At 39.0% G+C, this 23,204-nt stretch overlaps 1 protein-coding gene across 2 annotated transcripts in view; it reads left to right on the top strand.

Moving 5' to 3' along the window:
• The window catches only part of LOC150092586 (fatty acyl-CoA reductase 1-like), a 190,736-nt gene that overhangs the window by 45,615 nt on the left and 121,917 nt on the right, over positions 1 to 23,204 (top strand). For both annotated transcript variants that reach the window (XM_090414701.1, XM_090414700.1), the window contains exons 6-7: positions 9,787 to 9,893; positions 20,171 to 20,348. In XM_090414701.1, the coding sequence (XP_090270827.1) occupies positions 9,787 to 9,893; positions 20,171 to 20,348 (285 nt within the window). The remainder of the gene's footprint in view (positions 1 to 9,786; positions 9,894 to 20,170; positions 20,349 to 23,204) is intronic.

The raw sequence follows: 23,204 nt of genomic DNA, 5'->3' as shown, positions 1-23,204 counted from the left end.
CAGTTTCTGTATATGGTAGTATAAGACACACTTATAACTATTTCTTCAACAAGTTAAAGTTAAGTTCCTAAAATTTTAAATTCTGTCTGATTATTGAATTTTTCAACCTTTCAGTGAATCCGTCATCGATGATTTAGTGCTAAATATCTTGGGTAATTTATAAAACTTCAGATGTAAACATTTGGATGCGATATATTCCATACTTCCCTGTACAGTACACAATAAATAGAAATTACTGAAATTCGTAAATTGCGTACATTAAGTTCGATGTATGTACACATAAGTTCGGAGAAATCACACCAACCAGTCATCTTGGTCTTTTAGTGCCAGTTCATGTAAGAGCTGCAAGCAAAGCTGTCTACAGTGGTGCCATTTTTTGTTGTGTGACGTACTGGTAGAATGGATCTGGAGTACGTTCCATTTAAGAAGTGTTCCAACATTGTTCAGAGTGGAACGGTATTTTCTACGAATCTTAAAATTGCAAATCTGTTCAGATCTTAATTTTAAAACTAAGCTAAAACGAGGTGTCTTTGAAGCCCTGTGAAAACAGTATTTGCATGCATGGAGTTAGTATGTCCGAAAAAAGACTGTTGTCAGGTTCTAGTCGCCCACTAAGGAATTTTTCTGACCCTTTCTTCGACAGGTTCACAAGTTAGTCGATACCTGGCATGGGCAGCTAGGGTCTTTTAACCCTGCATAAAAAAGAAATAGACCATAGAACTAGCACTATTACAGATGATAATCTGAGTGTTACAGTTTAGGTATTAGAGAACAATAGTTGAAGTTTCTTGCTTTTTTTCTGTATTGTGAATGGCATAAGATGTCGGGCCATCTTATGGTGCAACCCAATTTTGTTTAGAATCAGATATTAATTCCGTTTTTCCTTTAGTTTTGTTTCCCATCGAGCTTTCTGGTTTCTTGCCAAGACCATTTGGTACACCTTTTGGCTATCCGTGCTTACATCTGCTACTTTCGTATGGTGTGCAGTTGTAACATTGACCAAAGACAAGCCTGAATTCCTGACATCATGCTTCAACTTCTTGATAGAGGCCTAAAGCAAAGTACTCTCCTCACTTCTTCATTTACAGCACGCTTACATGCTTCATCTGACTTTCATCAGAAAAATCCCAAACTTACTACTGTCTCTTTGTCCTGATGGTATTTCTCATGTGTTTTCCTAACACTACTGTTGTAGAATTAACACCTATCTATTATCGTCTTTGTAATATTTCATACTCATTCTATAGGTGGATTTCTATACAAACAAATTTATGTCCAACCCATTCCAAAGGTCAGAGAGAGAGAGAGAGAAATAAAAACTATACATCAAGCTGATGTCCCATGCTGATTAAGCCCCACCGCTTAATCGGTGCCATCACTACCCATCTATGGATACTGACTTGGGAAAGGTTTGTTCTCAGAACTCAAGTGGTAGCTCTAGACAGTACTAGGCCGTTTGGCTGGATCTCGTACAGGAACCTTCTTAAATGATCATCTAATTATATCATTTATAAATCTAATAAATATCATTTACCATCAGTCCATTATAGTTTGCCAGTTTTCTCTCCAGATCTTCACCGTGTGTGTGATGGATAACTGCATATATTTTAGATTTACCAACTTGCCAGAGTATTGAGGGTCCTGATACTTTTTCCCATACTCTTTTTTTTTCTTAATGACCATTTCTTAGTAATCTCAAATCTCGGCTATAGTTTTATTAATGAAAGCCCGTCCTCGTTTAATTTTAACAAACCCTTCCGTGATCTAATATCCAAAACTACATGGCTTTCCATAATCAGTGCCTTATGCAACCAATCTCCTAACCATATTTCAGTGGAAGCGAGGGATAGCCTTGTCACCTTTTACTGCTATCACAATACAATCCTATTTGATGTCACATAAAGATGTATTTCACCTTCCTTCACCATTGATAATACTCTATCTATCAATGCCAGATTATAACTTTTTGGAAAGACTGACACTTGTACCTTTCCTGGTATAAGATATACCCTCCTATGTCTCCAAGGTACTAACTATCCTCTTCCACTTCAGGCATGAATTCTCTCGTGTATAACTTTTAACACTGCACACAATCCAAATTTATCCTACCATAGGAAACTGTTCTAACATTGATTTATGAGGGTGACACCAAAGTCTTCCCTAAAATACATGATGCTATCTAGAAGAGAGCAATCCGATTAGTTTATTATTATTCACACAGTACCTATCAGGCCTCTACTTAAACTCATTTACTGACGAAGCATTCACAACTAACTCTGGCTATCCATTCCACCCACTTATAATCCTCCAAGCAAAAAATCTAGTACTAACACCCTTATAAAATTTCCGTGGATGACTTGACTCCTTGTTTGTGCCCTTCCTGCCATGTACTCAAAAGAGGTTCAATTTAATGATTCTCTTTAACAACTCATATGCTCTATCATGTCTCCTCTTTTTTCGCCTATCAGCTTGCATTTGAAGACCACAGACAATCAACCTATTCTCAAAAGGAGCATTCTATAGACATGTAACAGTCTGTCACTCTCTTCTGGATTCTATCCACCACTTCTTCATCCCCATAGCATCTGAGTGTCCATATGAAAGCCTTATATAGAGGAACAATAACCTCAATACCCGCTTGTGTATTCTTCAATAACCACGTAATCTGATGTGCTATTTTTACCACCTTCGCAATATGCAGTCTAAACTTCAACTCCCTGTCCACAATCACCCCAAGTCCCTGGCTGCATCAGTTTCCTGCAGTTAATTTCCATCAGTATCGCATGCAGTTTGTGATATCTTTTTTCCCCAAAGTGTGTGATATCTTCTTTCCAACCTTACACCTGACAACATTAATCTTGCAGCCATTTAATATAGTTGATACTGCTAGTCAGTTTAAATCTTCCTACAGGATCTTTGCATCACCTTCATTTACCACAACTCTTCCCAGTTTAGCATGATCAACAAACAACTGAATATTTCCCATCAAATCATTTTCTATATCACTGAAGAACAAATTAAGCAACAAAGGACCAAGTATTGAGCCCTGTGGACACTATTGGTCAACTGCTTTCTCCTGGACTCAACTCCTCCATAAACCACTCTTTGATATCTGTCCGTCAGCTGCCCTCTAATCCAAATCACCAGATTCACATCCAGCTCTATTTATACCAATTTCTGCAACAGAGTTCTATGAGCAATCCTGTCAAATATCTTTTCAAAGTCTAGAGATATCACTGAGTAGCCATCTCTCTTATCCAACTCCATTGGCACTTAATTATAAAAAGCTAATTATTAAGGCAAGACCTATCCTTCACAAAACCACGTTGTTCGAGTATCATATTCCTATCCACTCATTCTGGAATTCTGTCTTCCATCAGTTTCTCAAACACCTTAACCACCACTTCTGAGATTCTTACTGGCTTATAATTTGCCACTTATATCTTGGAGCTTTCTTTATGCAACGAGATTATTTTGTCCTTTTTCCACTCCATTATCAACTTCCCAGTACCCTGAGGCATAAATTAAACAGCTTGGTCAGAGGAGCTGGTAATTTCCTTGCACATTCTGTAATACACGGGCCGATATTCCATGCAATCCCATAGCTGTGTTCACATTGAGGTTCTGCAATGCTTTAAGCACCTCCATTTCTTCATTCTCTTTTCTCCCATCAATCAATGTCACATCTGACATTACAATATCCCCACATAGATGGAGCACCCATGTAAAATGGTGACTCAATAATTCAACTATTTGGTTTAGTTCTGTTACCTCCTCACTGTCAGCACTTTTCAAAGGCATCCTTTCATGGTCATTCCTCCTTTTACTTGGTACCTAGGAAAAGAACTCTTCAGTATTTTTTTTTGCCCTCATCAGCTAGCTTCTCTCATACTTAGCTTTGCCTTCCTTACCATTCATATCACTCTTCTTGCCTGTGCCTTGCATTGTTCATGGGCATGCTGATCACTTTTTTCTTTATAATCCCTCCACAACCTTTTCTTTGTCCACAACTCCAACTTAATGAAGCCGTTCTTCCATCTGTCTCCTACCTCATTTCTCCTTCTTACTCTAGGTATACATTCTGATACTGACTTCTTCAAATACCTCTTAACCACCCGCCCATTTACCACAAACATCTCTCTCTTTCTCTCCTCCAAATCCGTCATTGCACTGCTGAAAGCTGAATCCTCAGCGTGTTATAATCACTTCCTTTGTAATTTCACACATACCCCTTCGTAACAAAAAAAATCTGCATTTCTGGCAATCTCCCAGATCAAGACTACATAATTACTTTCTCCAAGTGGAGGTAGCATAGATCGTAGATTGGTTAAAGTTTCTTATGCTATAATCGGACCCAGCACTCTCAAAACTTGTGTTCCCCCTCCCTTATATGCTGCTTCAGATAATTATCTCTCAGCAGGTGTATAGATTCCATATCTTTTATCCCTATGTCTATTCTGCTTCTCGATCAACATCCCCATAGTTGAAATCCTTCCCATAATAATTACTTGATCTGCACTCATCCTGCTAATTTCCTAGCGAATGCCATCCACATTCTTCTCCCTTATACTTCCTGCATTATAGAAGCTGCCGATTAAATATTTCGGCCTATTGGCCTCTATCTTACACCATATAGCCTCATAACAGTTTCTCATGATATACTACCTGTTCCTTCTGTGCTCTGTGAAGCTACTATATCATTTGCATTCTATTCCTGTGACTAGATCATCCTCAGTCAATCGAGTCATACTTAATGCCTATAACTTTTGACTAAGTTGAGCTAATCAACTTTTGACCAAGTTGATTAGCTTGTTGATTGACCAAGTTGATTTTGAATATTCCAGGCAACTGCAATACCCACTTAATCTCACAACCTCCTTTACACTTTGTGTTGTTAGCCCAATAAAGTTAAGAACCTGGTGTGTTACATTTAGCATCATGTGATCATTCTCCCACTTACTAATATCTAGGTTACCTAAACATTCTAGTTTCCTCAACTTTGCACTTTAAAACTCTCACCAAACAACACTTTCTCAAGACTTCTGATCTTAAATCCATTCAAATGCAAGCCATCCAATTTGTTTAAATCCTTCCTTCCGCCAGTCTCACTCCACACCATTCTTCCTGCGCAATCTGTGCACTGACTCATTCGCAATTTACTGTCCGTCTCAGCTTGCCTCTATTATAGCACAGCAACAGACCCACAACTTTTACTTCACTCTTCTTTTATGTATGCACCAGTAACTCTTTCATATCTTCTCATATACTCATATACTACACATGTCACCTGCTAAAGCATTTGTACCAGCCAAAATGAACATCTTTCTTCACCTTTAAGCTCTTTATCGTTTCGATCTCTTACAAACTTGTCCCAGTCACTTTGGCAAGACGCCCTGTTTCTGCCTTATGTCCATTCTGTAGGCATTCTCACGGTGACCCATCATCATTAGTGTTCTGTCTCTTGACAGGTCCAATGGTATATCTCAGCAAATTCTCTTCCTCCAATTTTCTCTGTCTCTTGCTTCCTCCTTCATTTCTTGATATTCTCTTGTGTCCATTATATCATCAAGCATCATTAGTCGTCTACTTCCTCTTGGTTGCTTTCTTTTAATTTTCTCTTCTATCATTCTTTCTGTCTCCTCTTAATACATGTCCTGTCCTATCCAGTTATGCTTCTTTATCTTATGGTCTTTAGTAAATTCCTTTCTTCCAACTCTGTAATACTTCTTCATTGGTAATTTTTTCAGTCCACTTTATCTTCTCCATTCTTCTCCGTATCCACATTTCAAATTCCTACAACATTTTAGCTCCTTTCTTCCCAATTGTCAATGTTTCTGACCCATAATAAAGTCATACTCCAAATATAACACTTAATAATCCTTTTTCTTTAAATTTTTATTCATTTTATTAATAAACAAATTTTTCTTGCTGTAGAATGCATTTTTTCCTTTGTTAATTCTTTTATTTTCATGTCACATTTTCAATTTTCTTGTATTATACTATCAAGGTATTTGTATTGTCTCACGTGCTCTACACTGTCTCCATTCATCATCACTTTGGCACTTCCTGGTTTCCTGGAGACTTTCATCGCTTTTGTTTTAAGCTCTATATCGCATCGATCTCCTACAGACTCGTCCCAGTCACATCTGTGAATCTAATATTTTATATTGTTCTTCTTCCAATAGTGATTCCTCTTTTCTCTTCATCAAATACTTCTTTTATCATTTCTTCTGCAAATATATTGAAGAGCGTCGGTGACAGGCAGCATCTGTCTTACACCTCTGCAACCACATATTTTTTAGTTTTTCCTACTTTTGTCTTTATTATGGTAGTCTAGTTCATATATTATTATTATTTGACACCTCCAGGGAGTCCAAAGACTCATCGAGGGAGAGTGTGCCAACAGCATCGAACGATTGATTCCCTTCCAACTACTAACCGCGCTCAAACTTACTTTACTGAGCCATTAGTAGCAGAGGCTCTACCAATCGACCAATTCAGCTATTAACCTTCGGTCTCTCCACTCTAAACCCATGGTAACTATCCTGCCGAATTTAGGTCTCATCCTCCACACTCCCTTAAGCTTCTAAATATACCAGCAATGGTAGGTCATCAGTTCACTGTCCAGTTCTTAACGTACAAGAGCCGAATTTTTATTTTTTTTCCCATTCATCTGTCTCTGTGCTTTAGAATGATTTTTTCCAAATGTATTACAACCTTCAATTAATTAATAAAATAAAATAACAAAAGACATTAAAGCTTTGATTATTTCTTATTTCTAGGCAGTGTGCCGATGTGAAGTTATATAACAGTATGGTAGACCTGTAAACAAAGTTTGAACTAATTTTAGTTGCTGTTAACGAGAATATATTGAAGAAAGATAAAATCCATTTTCCATTTCACAAGTTAATTTATTTGGTAAATTATTTCTATTCCTTCCCTATGTCGTTATTTACCGAGAAAACTTTGACAAGAATGAATGCAATGACAGAAATTTTAATAAGGAAATAAAACTTTTTGTGGAAATATAGCAGTGAAGACCCGAAATCTTTCAGGAAAGTACGGTATGCGTTACATTCCTTAAGACTTTACTTTCATAAACGCTATCGAGACAGTGGTTTTTTACCTACATATTCAACCCTACTCTTCAGCCATTAATGCTAAAGGAAGTTTGTTACTGTTAAAATGAATAAATGCCAAATATCGATAAGGCATTCAGCTCTATCAGTGCCAAAAGTTACAATTTTTCATCTTAAATTAAGCTGTTCAGACTTTTTATACTTGGAGACGTTCATGAACAGCATCATAGTCAGAAATTAAATTAAAATACTTGCTACCAACAGAAGTTAAATTTGGAAGTTAATCATTTTTTGCAAAAGAAATTTTCTTCAGACGCTGTCTGTAGAAAGCTGCTTTGGTATGCAAGTTGCTCTGTTACTTGTCGGATTGATAATTTTCGGATAATGCAAAAAATAAACAAATAAAAAGTAAGCAAAACGGAGTTTCCCCCCCCCCCTTAGGTTTCTACCTGGTCTCTAATTAAACCGATAGTTCTGACTCCATGAATGATCTGGACATAAAGAACCTGCAGATCACTGCAGCAGATGGCAGTGGTTGAGTAATGATGGCTGCATCATATGTACGTCTCCACACTCGTTGAAGGAATGACATTGATAAAAATGTTTAGTGTGGATCCCAGTCTTGTAGAACACCATTTTCTGTTACTGAAGTGGATGCAGCTTGATAAAATCAGCTTTCGAATTAAGATTCATTGGAAGCCACTTACATTACGAGCGATTTGTTAAGATTACCTGATCACTTCAACTTCTCTATAGCCTGAACACTTTGGCTATGTACTGCTTCAATGAGAACAGACAGCGAGCATATAGACGGTATCCTGTAAGAAGTACGTGAGAAGATGGAGCTTGTAATTTTCTTATATCACTTAAGATTCTTGCCAGACGTTTAGATGTTTTCTTTCTGATATCTTTCACTCCCTATCGTTTTTAAGAACTCTTACAGGATGTTATCTATTTGATGCCTTCCTGTTTTTATTCAGCTTGTATTACTTCAGCACATTAAGGTAGGATTGATCTGTGTCTGTTAGTCATAGTTCCTTAAAGTACTTTTGCTCCTCCTCCTCTTTGTCTGTTACAGATACCGGTTAATGTTACAAATTAATGCTCTAATTCATTCAAGTTAGCTTAACTTCCAGGCGGGTTAGAGTAGGAATAATTGGAGATATTTATTTCAAAAATTAATTTTACTTGATGGTAAAGTTAGGGATTATGAGATGGCGACAATTGTCTGCTGTACTCTTCTCTCCTCACCTCGTGTTAATTATATAACACACTGGCCTTGCTAGAGCATATTATAGATTTCTCTGTTGATTTTTTCCTTTACCGTACGGCATAACTATACAACAAGAAGCTTTTATACCGATTCTAGTAAGAAAACGAAACGTATCTGATTTTTTATGGAGTACATTTAAGAGCTATAAACAGCTATCTTTTATCAAGCCATTTGTAATACGATATAGCTGCTACCATAACATACACTGCTTAGAAAGACGTCAACGGGCACTATAGTGTGAGGGGAAAAAACAGCCATGGCACCCACCTTAATAAAATGTAGGACCTTCTTTTGTTACGATGACTGCAGCAATCTGATTGCTGATGGCACATACTTTGCACAAACGTATGATAGCAATCAGTGGTAATTTTGGGCCATTCTTCCTGTAGGCATGTAATGAGATCCTAGGCTCTTGTGGAGCGGACGTCCCTTGGCTTCACCACTGCTCTTGTTCATCCACAGTTGTTTAGCATGGTTGAATATTCTAGGGCTCTGTGGAGACAAGTGTGGTGACTTTCATGTCCACAAATCAGGAGCAGCCTTATTCCATAAAAACGTCACCAAGTATAAAGCATTGGTTTGTCAATGTTCAGATACGACACCTCTTGAAGTCCAATGTTCATGCCACCACAAAAAGAGGTCAGAGTTCAAACCAGGAAACACAGGACCATATCATCACACAGTCATCTCCGAATTTCATAATTGGGGTTATGCATTCTGGTAAGAGATGTTCATCAGCATCTGCAACACCCGTTCATCTGCTCGGTGGAAGTTGTAGTATGATTCGCTGCTGCATAACACTTTCCAAGCTTCTACATTACATTACACTCTCTTTGCATACTGAAGACTACTCTACATGTTAATTTGGTTAATGTGGGGCTTTCATATGCCCTAGCATGGAAACACATGTTGTGAGCCTTGGTTTGGAACGATTTTGTGTGGATTCATTTTCCAGTCAATGCCCGGAACTCTGCATTCAACATGTCGGCCGAATAATGGCAGTTTTCACATATTATCCTTCGTAGTATCCCAATGTCACGTTCGGTAAGTGTGATATGTCGCCCACTGCAGTAGCACTTGCATTGATTCCCTGAGCTTCCATCTCAGTATGGTATCATTAATTGTTGACCTGGATGGTCCAATTTGTCAAACCGATAATCCTTCAACATGGCATCCTGTCACAACTCATCTTTCAAATTCCGTCAGTTCCCTTCTCACAGCCATTTCACCCGGACATAGTTGCACTGACCTGGGAGTATCATATTCCTCAAATTTATACCAACTACAAACACGTGACTCATTATGTGTCGATGTACCTTGCTCATGGGAGCTGTCCACTAACTTCTTTCCAAGCAGTGTATATTGTAGAATCAATAGCTTTTCTGATTTTTTCCATGTTTTGTGATTTTTTTTTCTTTGATGTTTTGTTTTTAGTCATTGCTGTATGTCTCCACTGCCTATTCATTTTCCGACAGACCGGTGATAGAGGAAGTTATTTATCCTGCAAACATCCCTGCCAGGAGCCTGATTAACATTTTAGAGTAAGAACTATTTTTTTATTGTTATTAATTGAAGTTATTTCATTTACTTTAAAATTAAGAAATTATTTTTAAAAACGTCACACCGAAGTCCGAAGACTTCAGAATCCAATGTGTGATAAGTTCCTTATCTGTTGACATTTAGTGTATCTCAGATCAATGAGCAAATAATTTTACGGTAAACAGATGGACGTTCTTACTCCATCCCCTTTTAAATAATGACTAACCAGCGAAATTGAAGGGGACTGTGAACCAGGCAGTTATCTTTTGTTATAAGATTACTTCATACCACAGATCATAACTAGAATCTCAAACAAGCTCATTTCGGTTTTCTAGTGTTAAATTGTGAATGAAGATATTTATAATTTATCATACTTCATTCATATTTAACATAATCTGCCATATCTTAAGCAAGACTTGTTTAAATGATGAATCTTTGACTCCATGAGGTCTTGGGGTGGTAATAATAATAATAAATATTATTTGTTAGTCTCTTGCTTAAAATTTGTTGTTATTGTATTTTCCTTGAATTTTGTCAGTGATTATTTAATTATATAATTTTAGAATATGTCATAATAATGAAAAGGCTCTGTATTAAATGGCATTTATTTTATTACTTTATTCCTATAATAATATTATAAGAAACTGTATGTATGTAACTTTTATGTGCCTTATGTGAACTGTGATATATGTTTTTTATTATTGTAAATGAAAGTGAAAGTAAATTTATTAATTTATTATTTATTTATTAATTGAATAATTATTAAAGATTAGGGTATAATTTGACAAAACACGTCACAGATAATAATGGCACCTGTGCGAAGGAAAATGGCGGCCAGTAATGAAGGTTCGCCATCGTTATCAAAGAATGGTAGCATAAAAGAAATGAGTCAGTGTACTAGCTGTGAAATGTACGCTTTGCGGAGTGCGGTCGGTGTGTGGTTAGATGATAATAAAGGATTGAATGTGTGTAGAAAATGTAGGGAGAATGCGGAATTGAAGTGTATTTCGGATCGTGAGTGTGATATTTTTGTCAACCTTCAGAATGAAGGAAACAGGGATATGACAGGAAACGGCAAGGTTGTACATGAAAATTGTGAGAGTGTGAATGTAGAAAGTGTGAATGATAGTATAAATGGTTTCTCAGAGAACAAAAAAGATGAGATAGATGCATTGAGTGAGATCGCGTTGTTGAATAGTGCGATAGAAAGAGCAAAACAGCAGCTAGAGTGCATGAACAAAAGTAGACTGAATGAACCAACCAATAATAAAAGGTATGACAGGAAAAATAGACGTATGAATGTGAACATGAACAAAATGAAGGATAGAGTGCTGTATGGAGACTCGTTAGTACGAGGTGTGTTAGTAGAGGATTTGACAAAATCGTACCAACCTGGTGCGACCATAAAGGACGTAACTGCGTCTATTAGAGAGCAAAAGGAAAGGGTGAAAGAAATGATTGTTGTGGCAGGTACGAATGATTTGAAAGGAGATAAAATGGAAATGATAGAAGACCTGAATGAATTGTTTGAGGTAGCAAAAGAAAAGAGTGAGAGAGTTAGAATGATTAGTCTTTTGCCACGGTATGACAGTGAAATGTTTAAAAGGAGGGCTATAATTGCAAATGACTTTATGCGTGGGTTATGTATGACGAGTGGTGTGGAATTTGTGGATGTGTGGAGTGAGTTTGATGGGCGAAAGGATCTATATAAGATGGATGGCTTGCATTTGAATGGTTACGGTGTAAGAAGACTTGAGAAAGTGTTGCTGAATGTAGTGGATGTGCAAACTCAGGGAAACTAGATTTGTTAGGGGGGGGGGGAGTAGAGATACAGTCCTTATGGAGGCAGTTGAATGTAAGAATGAATATAATATGCCAGAGCAAATAAGGACAACAAATCTGAGTGGGATAGTTAATATAAGGCATCAAGGTAGGGTTGGGGCTCATGGGGGTCTTAAATTCATGTACACTAATACTAGGAGTATTAGGAACAAGAAGGAAGAGTTTTTGGCCATGGTTGGCACTTCCAGACCACAGGTTATAGGTATTAGTGAAACATGGCTGACTGTAGATGATATAACTAGTGGGATTGAATGTGATGGGGGGAGGAGTATTGTTGATGATAGCGGATGAGCTCCAGCCAAGGAGAATAGAAGTTGAATTGCAGGATAGAGAAAAGAGCACATTTGAGGCCATTTGGTGTGAGATTGTGGCTAGCAGAACTAAATATACAATTGGGTGCTGCTATAGACCAGGTGATGGAAAAGATGGTGGTGACAGTATGCACAAGCAAATAGAAGAAATGGGTGGAAGGAGGGTGATTATTATGGGAGATTTCAACTATGGTCGCATTGATTGGAGTGAGGAGAGGACACACGGAAGGAAGGAACTGGATTTTATGCAGTTATTAAGGGATAACTATCTGCGACAGCATGTAATGGAAAATACTAGGGGTCAGAGAGTGCTTGACCTAGTAATTACATCTGAGGATTTGGCTGTAACAAATATGACCACATTGCCACCAATCGGTGAGAGTGATCATAGGGTCTTAACTTGGGAGGTGGCTAAAGGTGTAGAATTTTCAATTAAGACAGGGTACATGTGGAATTATCGGGCTGGAAAGTATGACAAGCTTAGGAGTTTGATTGGTTCAGTGCCATGGCATGTACAACTGCAAGGACTAGAAGTTGATAGTGCATGGGAGGTAGTTAAGAAGTGCTTGCATGAAGCAATGGCTGACTGTATACCTAGAGTCCGAATAATAAATCAAATAGGGGTTAAATGGATGAATAACACCATTAAGCTTGAGTTGCAAAAAAAGAAACAACTATGGAGGGAATTTAAGGAGAAGGGTGACCGGCAGGCACATGAACGGTATAAAGCACAGGCCAGAAGGGTGATGAGTGTGGTAAGAAAAGCAAAAAAGGATTACGAAAGAACATTGGCCATGCAGGCTAAAGAGAATCCTAAACAGTTTTTTAGATATGTAGCAAGTAAAAGGAAAAATGTACATGGCAGATTGATTTTAAAGAATGCCGATGGTAGGGAGGTAACTGAATCAGTTGAGATAGTTGAGTTACTGAGTGAGCACTTTGCAAAAGTATATCATCCAGGTGGTGACATTGCAGAAACGAATAAACCAGTAGATTATACGGGAATTGTGGTTAATGAAGTGGAGGTGAATAGTCTATTGCATAACCTCAATGTCAATACATCTGTGGGATTGGATGGTATACCAGCTCGTGTTGTACGAGAAGCAGCTAAAGAATTGTCAGTACCCTTGACCATTTTGTTTAATTTGAGTCTCGGGTCTGGGTTAGTCACGAGCGGGTGGAAAGAGGGGAAAATAGTTCCACTGCATAAAGGTGGTTCCAAGACTGCTGTAGTAAATTACCGACTGATTAGCATATCAGGAATCATTGTCAAGGTCTTAGAGAAAATAGTCAAGAGGAAAATACAAGATTGGATAGAAGAAAATGGGATACTGTATCGGGGACAGCATGGTTTTGTGAAGGGTAGGTCATGCCTCAGTAACTTGCTCACGTATTATAACACAGTGACGGCTGAACTGGATAAGGGTAATGGGTTTACGGTGATTCTACTGGACCTTGCCAAGGCCTTTGACAGGATTCCACATGGAATTCTAATCAGTAAATTGCAGCATATGGGAATGGACATAGGGTTGGTGAGATGGATAGGAGGGTGGTTGACGGAGAGATATCAGAGAGTGGTTTACTCGGGAGTAGAGTCCACAAGACGGCCTGTGACTAGTGGTGTGCCACAAGGATCTGTTCTTGGACCACTGCTGTTTAATTTGTTCATAAATGATATAGGAAATGATCTGAGAGGAACAGTTCATTTGTTTGCGGATGATGCAAAGTTGGGTAGGGCAATAGTGAATGCAGATGACGTCAAAATTTTGCAGGATGATTTGGTTAGATTTGAGGTCTGGGCTAAGGAGAATGGATGTCAGTTTAATGTGGCAAAATGTAAGGTTATGCATTTTGGGGTGAAAAGATTGGCGGCAGTTTACTGCATTGGTGGAACCGTGCTCCAGGAAATTGATGAGGCACGAGATTTAGGAGTGTTGGTAGATAAGGAATTGAAATTTAGGGGACACATTGCAAAAGTGACCAAAACAGCTCATCAAATCACTTGGTTGCTGAAGAATACGATGACAAGCAGAGACAAGCAGGTTATTGTTCCTCTGTATCGAGCCTTGATAAGACCCCATCTAGACTACTGTGCTCAGATTTGGTCACCTAGGTTTCTTCTTGATGGGGAGGAGGTGGAGAGGATCCAGAGGCGAGTGACCAAGATGATAGCAGGTCTGTGGAATGAACCGTATGAGAACAGGTTGAGGATTTGTGGGTTGCAAAAATTGGTTGATAGGCGGAGGAGGGGAGATATGATTGAGACATTCAAATTACTGAAGGGTTTCTATAAAATTAATTCAGAAGATATTTTTGAGTACAGGGCTGGTTGTGGTAGGACTAGGGGACATCCATGGAAACTGGGCAAAAGTGTGGTTAGTAAAGGTGTTAGAGCTGGGTTCTTTACTTTTAGAGTAGTGAATGAGTGGAATGCGCTCCCTGAGTCTGTAGTGGATGCTGTGACAGTGAATGAGTTTAAGGCGAGGTATGATAGATACTGTATGAATGTCAAATAGTTGTGATGAATATGATTTGGGGCCCCCCTCGATGAGTCCAATGACTCCCTGGAGTTGCCCGTAATAATAGTAATAAATTTAAGGAATTCTGCTAATGAGATTTGATTGATCACTGTCAAGAAGTTATTTTTTGGTAGCGCATGATTAGAGCGTGGAGTACTGTATACAAAAGGAGAAGTGAGTTGTTATGAGCTGAACTGGTCAGGACCGGATTTTGGCGGGAAAGAGGGGAACAGAGTTGATTCGAAAACGAAAGTAAAATATTAAAGGGAGAAGCCATGGGGACAGCATCGGAAGTCGTTAGTGAGTGGCAGAAAGGGAATTTATATATTCTGTAAATCGACTAGGAAAGGACCAGGAATTAATAGGTATTTCGAATTATTTCTATGGGATTCTGATACTACTATAAATTCCAAATGCTTAGTGGAAGAACAGTGCAGAACTGAAGTTGATACATAGAAGACTTGTTTTTGCTGTCATTGTGATTGGACGTATTCCTTTAGACCCTGCCTAGTTGATTTTATATAAGGTTTTTCGGGAAGCACGCATTGCACTGGAACTAACACAGTTCGTGACCTACTATCTCCCCCTCTGTATGAAATATGCAGAGGTCTAATGGCTGGCAGGCCCCACCCGCAATGAGGACCAGTGGTGGTTGAATGGTTTTTTTAGGGAGGTAGGTCGCTGCACTGTGTCCAAGTAAGCTCCTGAAACTCCTTTTTCCTCGTTTTTAGGATAGTCACCTATAACAGACTAACTTTTTGCTGGTAGACGCTTACTCTAAGCTGTCTATGGGATTTGCTAGTAGACTCTCAGTCTACAGGATTATCTGGGAAACTGCTATTTTTCTATCAGGCCAAACAATGGACTCTCCATACGATGAGCTTGATTTCAAACAGCTATTGGCAATCTTTAAGCATATAGGAGGCCTACTACAATGGAAATGGCCAGGAAAGGTGGCAATCCACCAAATAGAAGAGGTTGAAACAGAGGACTGTCAATCCCCTGACCCTCCCCAGCACTTCTCAAGATAACACCAGAGAGATTGTCACCGGTTAACGACCAGCCCCTAGTGGACTCAGATAACTCTACAGACTATCAGGTTGTCAGCTGAAAGAAGCGTAAGAAGGGTTTGCCAGCAGCAGATCCTGAAATAATACCTCAACCCTTGGAAAGAACAGCTCCAATAGACTTAACAGCACAAATTGATGAAAGAATAGAGACCGACTCCAGGGCACAACCCAAAGAGAGGATTCCACCTGTAATTTTAAGAACAAAAAAAAAATGGTCTTCAATTACAGCAACGATGAAGAATGCAAACATCAAATTTACATCAGCCAAGAGTACAGATGAAGGAACCCAGATTCAACCAGAAGGAATTTCAGACTACCGCCCGCTCACCAGACTTATGGATGAACTAAAAGTCCCATATCACACATTTCAGCTTAAAAGCGAAAAAAAATTTAAAAGTAGTAATTAGAGGGCTGGCTGAGACCATACCAGCAGAAGAAATAGCTACTGACCTTAGATCACAAGGCCTAGAGCCGATTAAGATATCACGCATGTACCGAGCAGACAAGCGCCCTATACCTCTGGTCTTGGTCGAGATCAGTAAAGATCATAGAGAAATTTACGACCTTAAAATAGTTTGCAGCTTGGTCATCAAGACTGAGCCTCTCAGAAGAAAGGCTTTGGCTGGTCAATGCTATCGCTGTCAAAATTATGGGTATGCACAAAAGCTATGCAAAGCGGATTACAAGTGTGTCAAGTGCAGTAACAACCATCCCTCACACACTTGCGTCAAACCACGAACCACACCTGCTAAGTGTGCGAACTGTGGCGGCCCACACCCAGCAAATTACAAGGGATGCTCACTCCACCCATTCAACCTGCAGAAGGCTAGAGAGGCACTACCCCTGCCCAATCAGAAGCGAATTACACCAGAAATCAACACGCGGGTCATTACTCCTGAAAAGTCATATGCATCTGCGGTCTACTAATAGCAAACCGGCATCTTGCAACCAAACCACCGCAGCAATCCTAGCTGCTACTCTAGGAGAGATGTTAACAGCCTTTAGCAAAACAAATCCCAAATAGGCTGACACCAACAAATTCCTCAAAAACACACAGGTTATCTTCTCTATGATTAATGGATAACACGGTCACCTTAACTAACTCATTACAGATTGCTTATTGGAATGCTAATGGGCTACACAACACCCTCCTAGAACTAAACGAATTTGCTGAAAGATATAAGATAGATATCCTTTTAGTCAACGAGACGCATCTTCAGCCTTGCGACAACCCCAAAATAAGGTACTACACACTGCTAAGATCAGATAGACTTAACGCCAGAGGGGGCGGAACTGCTATATTTGTTAAAAAAAGCATAAGATACCATGAGAGTCCGCGCGGTTAGCCTAGTGGCTATGCGCTTCGCAACCATATGCTTGGGGAAGCAGTGTCCTAGGTTCGATTCCCGTCGGTGACGCGAGGAGCTGAAGGATCTTCCTCAGCCATAGCCAAGTTAGCCAGTCTTGGGCATGGACAGCAGGGTTTTTTCCCCAGTTTATTCTGGGGGTTTTCATCCCGCAAAGCAGGCAAACTGGCCTTGAGAACTCAACACTACAGGCCATAGGATATACTGGGGCATAAGGCTGACCACCTTATCCTGTAAACGGAGTGAGGTCCGATGATCAATGGATCCTTTACACCGCAAGGTAAAAGAGGGTATAAGGAAGATGAGATGAGATACCATGAGATCAAGAAATCAGCAGCCACAAACCTGGAAGAAACTGGAATTGAAATACATACAAAAAACACAGGCAGTCTAAAACTATATTCAGTCTACAACCCTCCAGGCAAATCACTTCTAGCCTCAGACATCTCCCAGCTCCTTGACACAAACGAAGCAACAATAGTGGCAGGAGATCTAGATGCAAAACACCCTGCATGGAACAGTAGAGACACCAATAATAATGGGAAGAGCCTACACAAATTCACTATGACAAGAAACATAACCATAGCAGGTCCTGTTGAACCAACACACTACGGACCACTGGGCAAACCTGACGTGCTGGATATCGCCATTTTCAGGAACACCCCACACCAATTCCAGTTGCAGGTTATTAATGATCTTAGCTCTGACCACAATCCAGTTCTGCTTAGCCTAGGCGGAGAAGCAGAAACCATCCCCAGACAATCCTACATAAATCTCAAGAAGCTCAACTCAACTCTCAGCAACATCACAGGCCCTGTCCCAACTATCTCCTCACCCAAAGAAGTAGACATAGCAATCAATAAACTGGAAAGCACAATCCAAACTGGCCTTGCAACAGCCTCCACCATTACCGTTCCAGCTCAAACTAACCTGCTCCCAGAAGAGATTCTAAAGCTTATCCGCAACAAAAACGGAATTAGACGTCGGTACTATCACCTCAGGATAAACAAGAGCTTAACAGGGCAACAAACCTAGTCCGATATGCAATCAAAGACCATAAGAATCAGCAATGGGAGAAGAAACTAAGCTCCTTAAAAACTGAAGATAACTCACTATGGAAAATGACTAAAGCCCTTCGCAGCAATCACCCCAACATAAAATCAATACATGGAGTAAAAGGTATAGTCCACCGAGATGATGAAAAAGCAGAAGCTTTTGCAGACTCTGGAGCTGCAATTTCAACCAAACTACACTCATGTGGACTTGTGCTTCATTGAAAAAATCCACAGGCAAGTACGCTATGCACTTCATCGTTCCACCATCCGTGACAACTCAAACTATACCACGCCAATTGAAATATACCAAATCATCAAGAACCTCAATAACAGAAAAGCACCAGGTCCTGATCAGATTTCAAACAAAATTATAAAAGCGCTCCCTCACAAAACAATAATGCATCTAGTGGCTATCATTAATGCGATGCTAAGACTCAACTACTTCCCCACTCGCTGGAAGCAAGCAGATATAATCCTCATCCACAAATCGGGGGAAAGCACCTCATTTCCCCCAGAATTACAGACCTATCAGCCTCTTGTCAGGCCTTAGGAAAATCACTGAAAAAGTAATACTAAAACACCTACAAAATGAAATGGACAATCTAGACCTAATTCCAAAAGAACAATTTGGTTTTCGAACTGGATACTGCACAACTCAACAAATCCACAGACTTATAGAATACATAACTATCGGATTTAACTGGAGACAGCATACAGGTGCAGTATTCCTAGACATGGCACAAAGGCCTCATCCACAAACTAATTACTGCAAAATACTCACTAAACCTCATCCAAATCATCGACTCTTACCTAAAAGACCGAAAATTTCAAGTGAAACTTCGTGGGCTCAGATCAACTACAAGAAGTATCACAGCAGGTGTCCCGCAAGGCTCCCTGTTATCGCCATTACTCTTTAACATTTTTATCTCAGACGTCCCAAGCACGACATCAACCACCATGGCATTTTATGCAGATGACATGGCGATACTGACCAGATCGCTCAGACCATACCTGGCCACACAAAATGCAGCAAAGAATCTTGAAAAATGGGTTCGGTTATGGAGAATTGATGTTAATGCAGATAAAAGCACGGCCATACTATTTACAAGGAAGAAAGCAGACCATCATGGAGCAATCATGATGTTCAATAGTGATATCCCATGGCAAAAAGAAGTAAAATACCTGGGAATCAAACTAGATAATCAACTCAGCTTCAACTTCCACATCTCTCATGCTTGCAACAAAGCAAACTCAGCAATAGCTCAGCTCTACCCTCTACTCAACTGTAGAAGCAAAGTCAGTCCAGAAAACAAATTAAGAATATACAAAGCAATCATCAGACCTATACTGACTTATGGTTCGCCAGCGTGGAGCCACACCTCTCCTAGCAACATCAAACGATTACAATTAATCCAAACCAAATGCCTCCGAATGATCTTTGATGCCCCATGGTTTGTAAGGAACACTATTCTCCATCAAGATGGAAACCTATGATGGAATGAGTTCCTAAAGAAGAACCAAACCATATAGAATTAACTTAAAAAACATACAGTTGGGGATAATGGATTTTTGTGAGGATGATATAAGAATTTCTTCAGCATTTTGAGTTTATATCGTAATTTGTCTATTTCTGGTAAGTAAACAAGTATCTATCATTACAACATGGAAAGAAAAATGTATAAAAGCTTAATTACATGTAAAAGTAGCATTTAAGTGCTGCCCAGAGGCAAAACATATTTAAATAATTACTGTTTCCTCAGAATTCACATTGACAAATACATTTTTAGTTTTTTTTTTTTTTTCAAAATCTGTGTCAAGATCTGACTATTATTTTATTATTAAACAAGCTGTTTCAGTAATCTGCAATATCCATTGATGAAATGCTGAACCATTTGAATATATAACGATGTTCAATTGTTTATCTTTTGCTATTATGATCTTAAAACACCTTGTGTAATATATTAAACAACCAACAAATGGTGGTGGCTTTTTCTAGAATTCTGGCAAGAGCCACCACAATTTCTTGGTCACTGCTGATGTATTTAGTTTCATTAAGAAAGAAAATGATTAGATGCTACACAATATCATTGAAATATTTCTTTTTCTTCTGTGTAGAATAACGGATGATGAATTGCTGCAGTCATTAACTCCAAAAATTATCGGAGGTAGTCCCAACATTTATACTTTCAGTAAAGCTATGGCGGAAATTTTAATACAAGAAGATTTTGCTGATTTGCCAGTAGCAATTGTACGGCCATCAACGGTGTTTGCAGCATGGAAGGAACCATATCCAGTATGACTGTTTAAAGTTTATAATTTACAGTGTGTGTGTGTGTGTGTGTAAATTACTTGCATATTCAGAATTTTCATGAAGTCCATTGAATCTGATTTCCTTAATGAAATGCCTGTTATAAATTAACCTTTTTTTTTTTTATTTTGAAGGGAGAATATCCAAACATGGACACTGCTGCAAATGCCATCACATTGATATAATGTTTTTCATCTACTTGTTTATTCTATTTCAGCATTGCATTGTAAGCAAACTTTTGTTCACTCCTATATAAAGAAATAAATTTCTATTCTTGTTTCTTACCAAGAGATCTCTGAATAAAACTTATGGAAAAATACGCATTACCAAAGTTAGGCTCAGTGTCACAACCTTTGCATTAAAGTTATCCTCTGCAACAATTGCATATCAATTGTATTAAGTCAACTGCTGTTATTATCACAAATGTCGTTAAGGCCAAAACTTGACTTGCTTTAACTCCATTGTAAGTTGAATATTATTGATTTGCCATGTTTATTTAAAAGTGGTATTTAACGTAAAACAAACCACTACATTTTAAGTATCACTTCAGATCAGTGGAGAGGGGGAGTTATTGCACTTCAGAAAATAGCAAGGAAAAAAAAAAGGCTGGTTTCTTGTTCTTCTCCACAGACGTCTTGCCAAATCACATTGTTCAACCAATTTACACCAAATTTGAAATATAAATTTTGCGTAATCAGATCTAAAATAAAGGTGATGGATTGCCATGAGACACCTCTTAAGAGGTGTTCCTCATCCTTGTTCTTTCCCCTCTTTCTGCCATATGAAAATTCTCTGCAGTGTAAATTCAATAATTCTCCAACAGCTTAAGTGTCTCAATCGTATCCTCCCTTTGTCTTGTATCTACCAAACTCTGCATGACAGCAGCCCACCCAGAGGTGGGGCCAAGGAGCTTTGCCCCCCAAAAGAAAAAGAAAACACTAGAAAATTTTCCAAAAATCTTTTCTTAATTAAAATTCATTTTTTTTTTAAAATTTATGTTGTCGTGTCTTCTATTCTATACTTCTTATGAATTAGTGATCATCGCAGATGCTCAGTCATAGATTGTATGCACTGCGTAGTGTGTATTCTCAAATTGTCTACTCAACTTGCCCCCCCCCCGATTAAATCCTGAGTGTGCTACTACTGCATGCCCTCCATCTATCCTCAACATCAATATTGCACAGTCCTGATATCATTTCATTATCAGTCTCTGCACCCTCTTCAAGGTTACTTCATCCCTTTCAAATCCCAGTCACCAGATCTGAGCACAGAAATCCAGATGTGATCTGATCAAAGCTTTATATAATAGGACCACCACCCTTTTATCTCTCGTGGTCACTGTCCTCCTCAATACTGCTGCGGTTCTCTGAGATGTCTTCAGAATCTTTGCAGTGTGTCCTTGGAACTTCAAATCTCTATCTGTACCAGAAGCAAGAGAATCACCCTGAGATCCCTTGCTTCTTCCACTTCTTCCAGTATAACTCAACCAATTCTCTTTGAAGAGCTAAAACATCAGCACTATTATAAATAATCCTCCCAAGCTTCACATCTGCAAACAATTGAACATCTCCCTGTGGTCCTGTGACAATATCATTGACATAAAGAAAGATTGAACAGTAATGTTCCAAGTACTGAACTCTGTGGAACTCCACTTGCAAACCTTTCTACTCCCAGACACTACTACCCACCCCCACATACAACTCTGATATCTGCCAGAAAGCCAGTTACAATTCTTCTTCTTCTGCATCTTTTCCCACTTAAGCAGGGTAGCTGTTTGTGGTGAGTCTCCTCCACAACTTCCTGTCTTGGGCTGTAGCCACATCCAAGTTCTTCATCCTCAAGTCCTCCTCCACCATCTCCCTTCATCTCTTCTTGGGCTGTCTGTGTTTCCTCTTCCCCTGCACATCCATCTGCATGACCTTTCTTCCCACATATTCTTTCTCCCTCCTCATCACATGACCAAACCATCTCAACCTTGCCTCCTGTATCTTTGCTCCTAAGTTTGTAACTTTCACCATTCCCCTTACATGGTCATTTCTCAGACGATCCTTTCTGATCACACCGCACATCCATCTAAGCATTCTCATCTCCGCTACCTCCATCCTGCTGATGTTATTTTTCCTCAGGGCCACAGTTTCCAAAGCATACATCATAGTTGATCTCACTACTGTCCTGTAAATTTTGCCTTTTAGATTGATCAGCACCCTCTTATCACATAGCACTCTAGCTATCTTTCTCTCCAGTTCCTCCATCCTGCTTGTATCCTGCATTTCACTTCCTTCTCAGCCTCACCATCCTCTTTCATTGTTGAACCTAAGTATATAAAGTCACTGACCTTCCAATTACAATCCAATCCACTAATCTGATGTCCTGATCTGTCTATTGCAACTTAAAAACCAACTTGCATATGGAATCATGTCAAATGGCTTTGCAAAATGAAAATAAATAAATAAAAAAGCATGTGTTACCCTAATTTACAGCTGGGTGAGGGTAAGGTAAGGTATGTACAAGGAAACCAGATTACTAAAACAACAACATTGCTTAAAAAATCTGTATTTGTCTGCATAAATAATATTATCCTCATCTTCCCAATTCTGTATACAAGTTCTTAATAATTTCTTCAAAACTTTAACAACAAAAGAAGAAATATAAACTAGCCTATAGTTTGATATAGGCTAGTTTATATTTACCTCCATTCTACCACCACCCTTATGCAATGACACTATCTTACACTTTTTCTACTCTCCAGGAACTTGCCCTGTTGCAAGACTTTCATTAAACAGCCAAGTCAATGGCACTGGAAGTTTCACAGCACATTCCCTTAAAACATGTGGCAAAATT

The sequence above is a fragment of the Typopeltis vanoorti genome, chromosome 25 (genome assembly GCF_054136105.1).
Source record: "Typopeltis vanoorti isolate ZY-2024b chromosome 25, IOZ_Tvanoo_1.0, whole genome shotgun sequence".
NCBI lineage: Eukaryota > Metazoa > Arthropoda > Arachnida > Uropygi > Thelyphonidae > Typopeltis > Typopeltis vanoorti.
The sequence above is the reverse complement of the archived record's forward strand: the minus strand, read 5'-3'. Positions and strand labels throughout refer to the sequence as shown.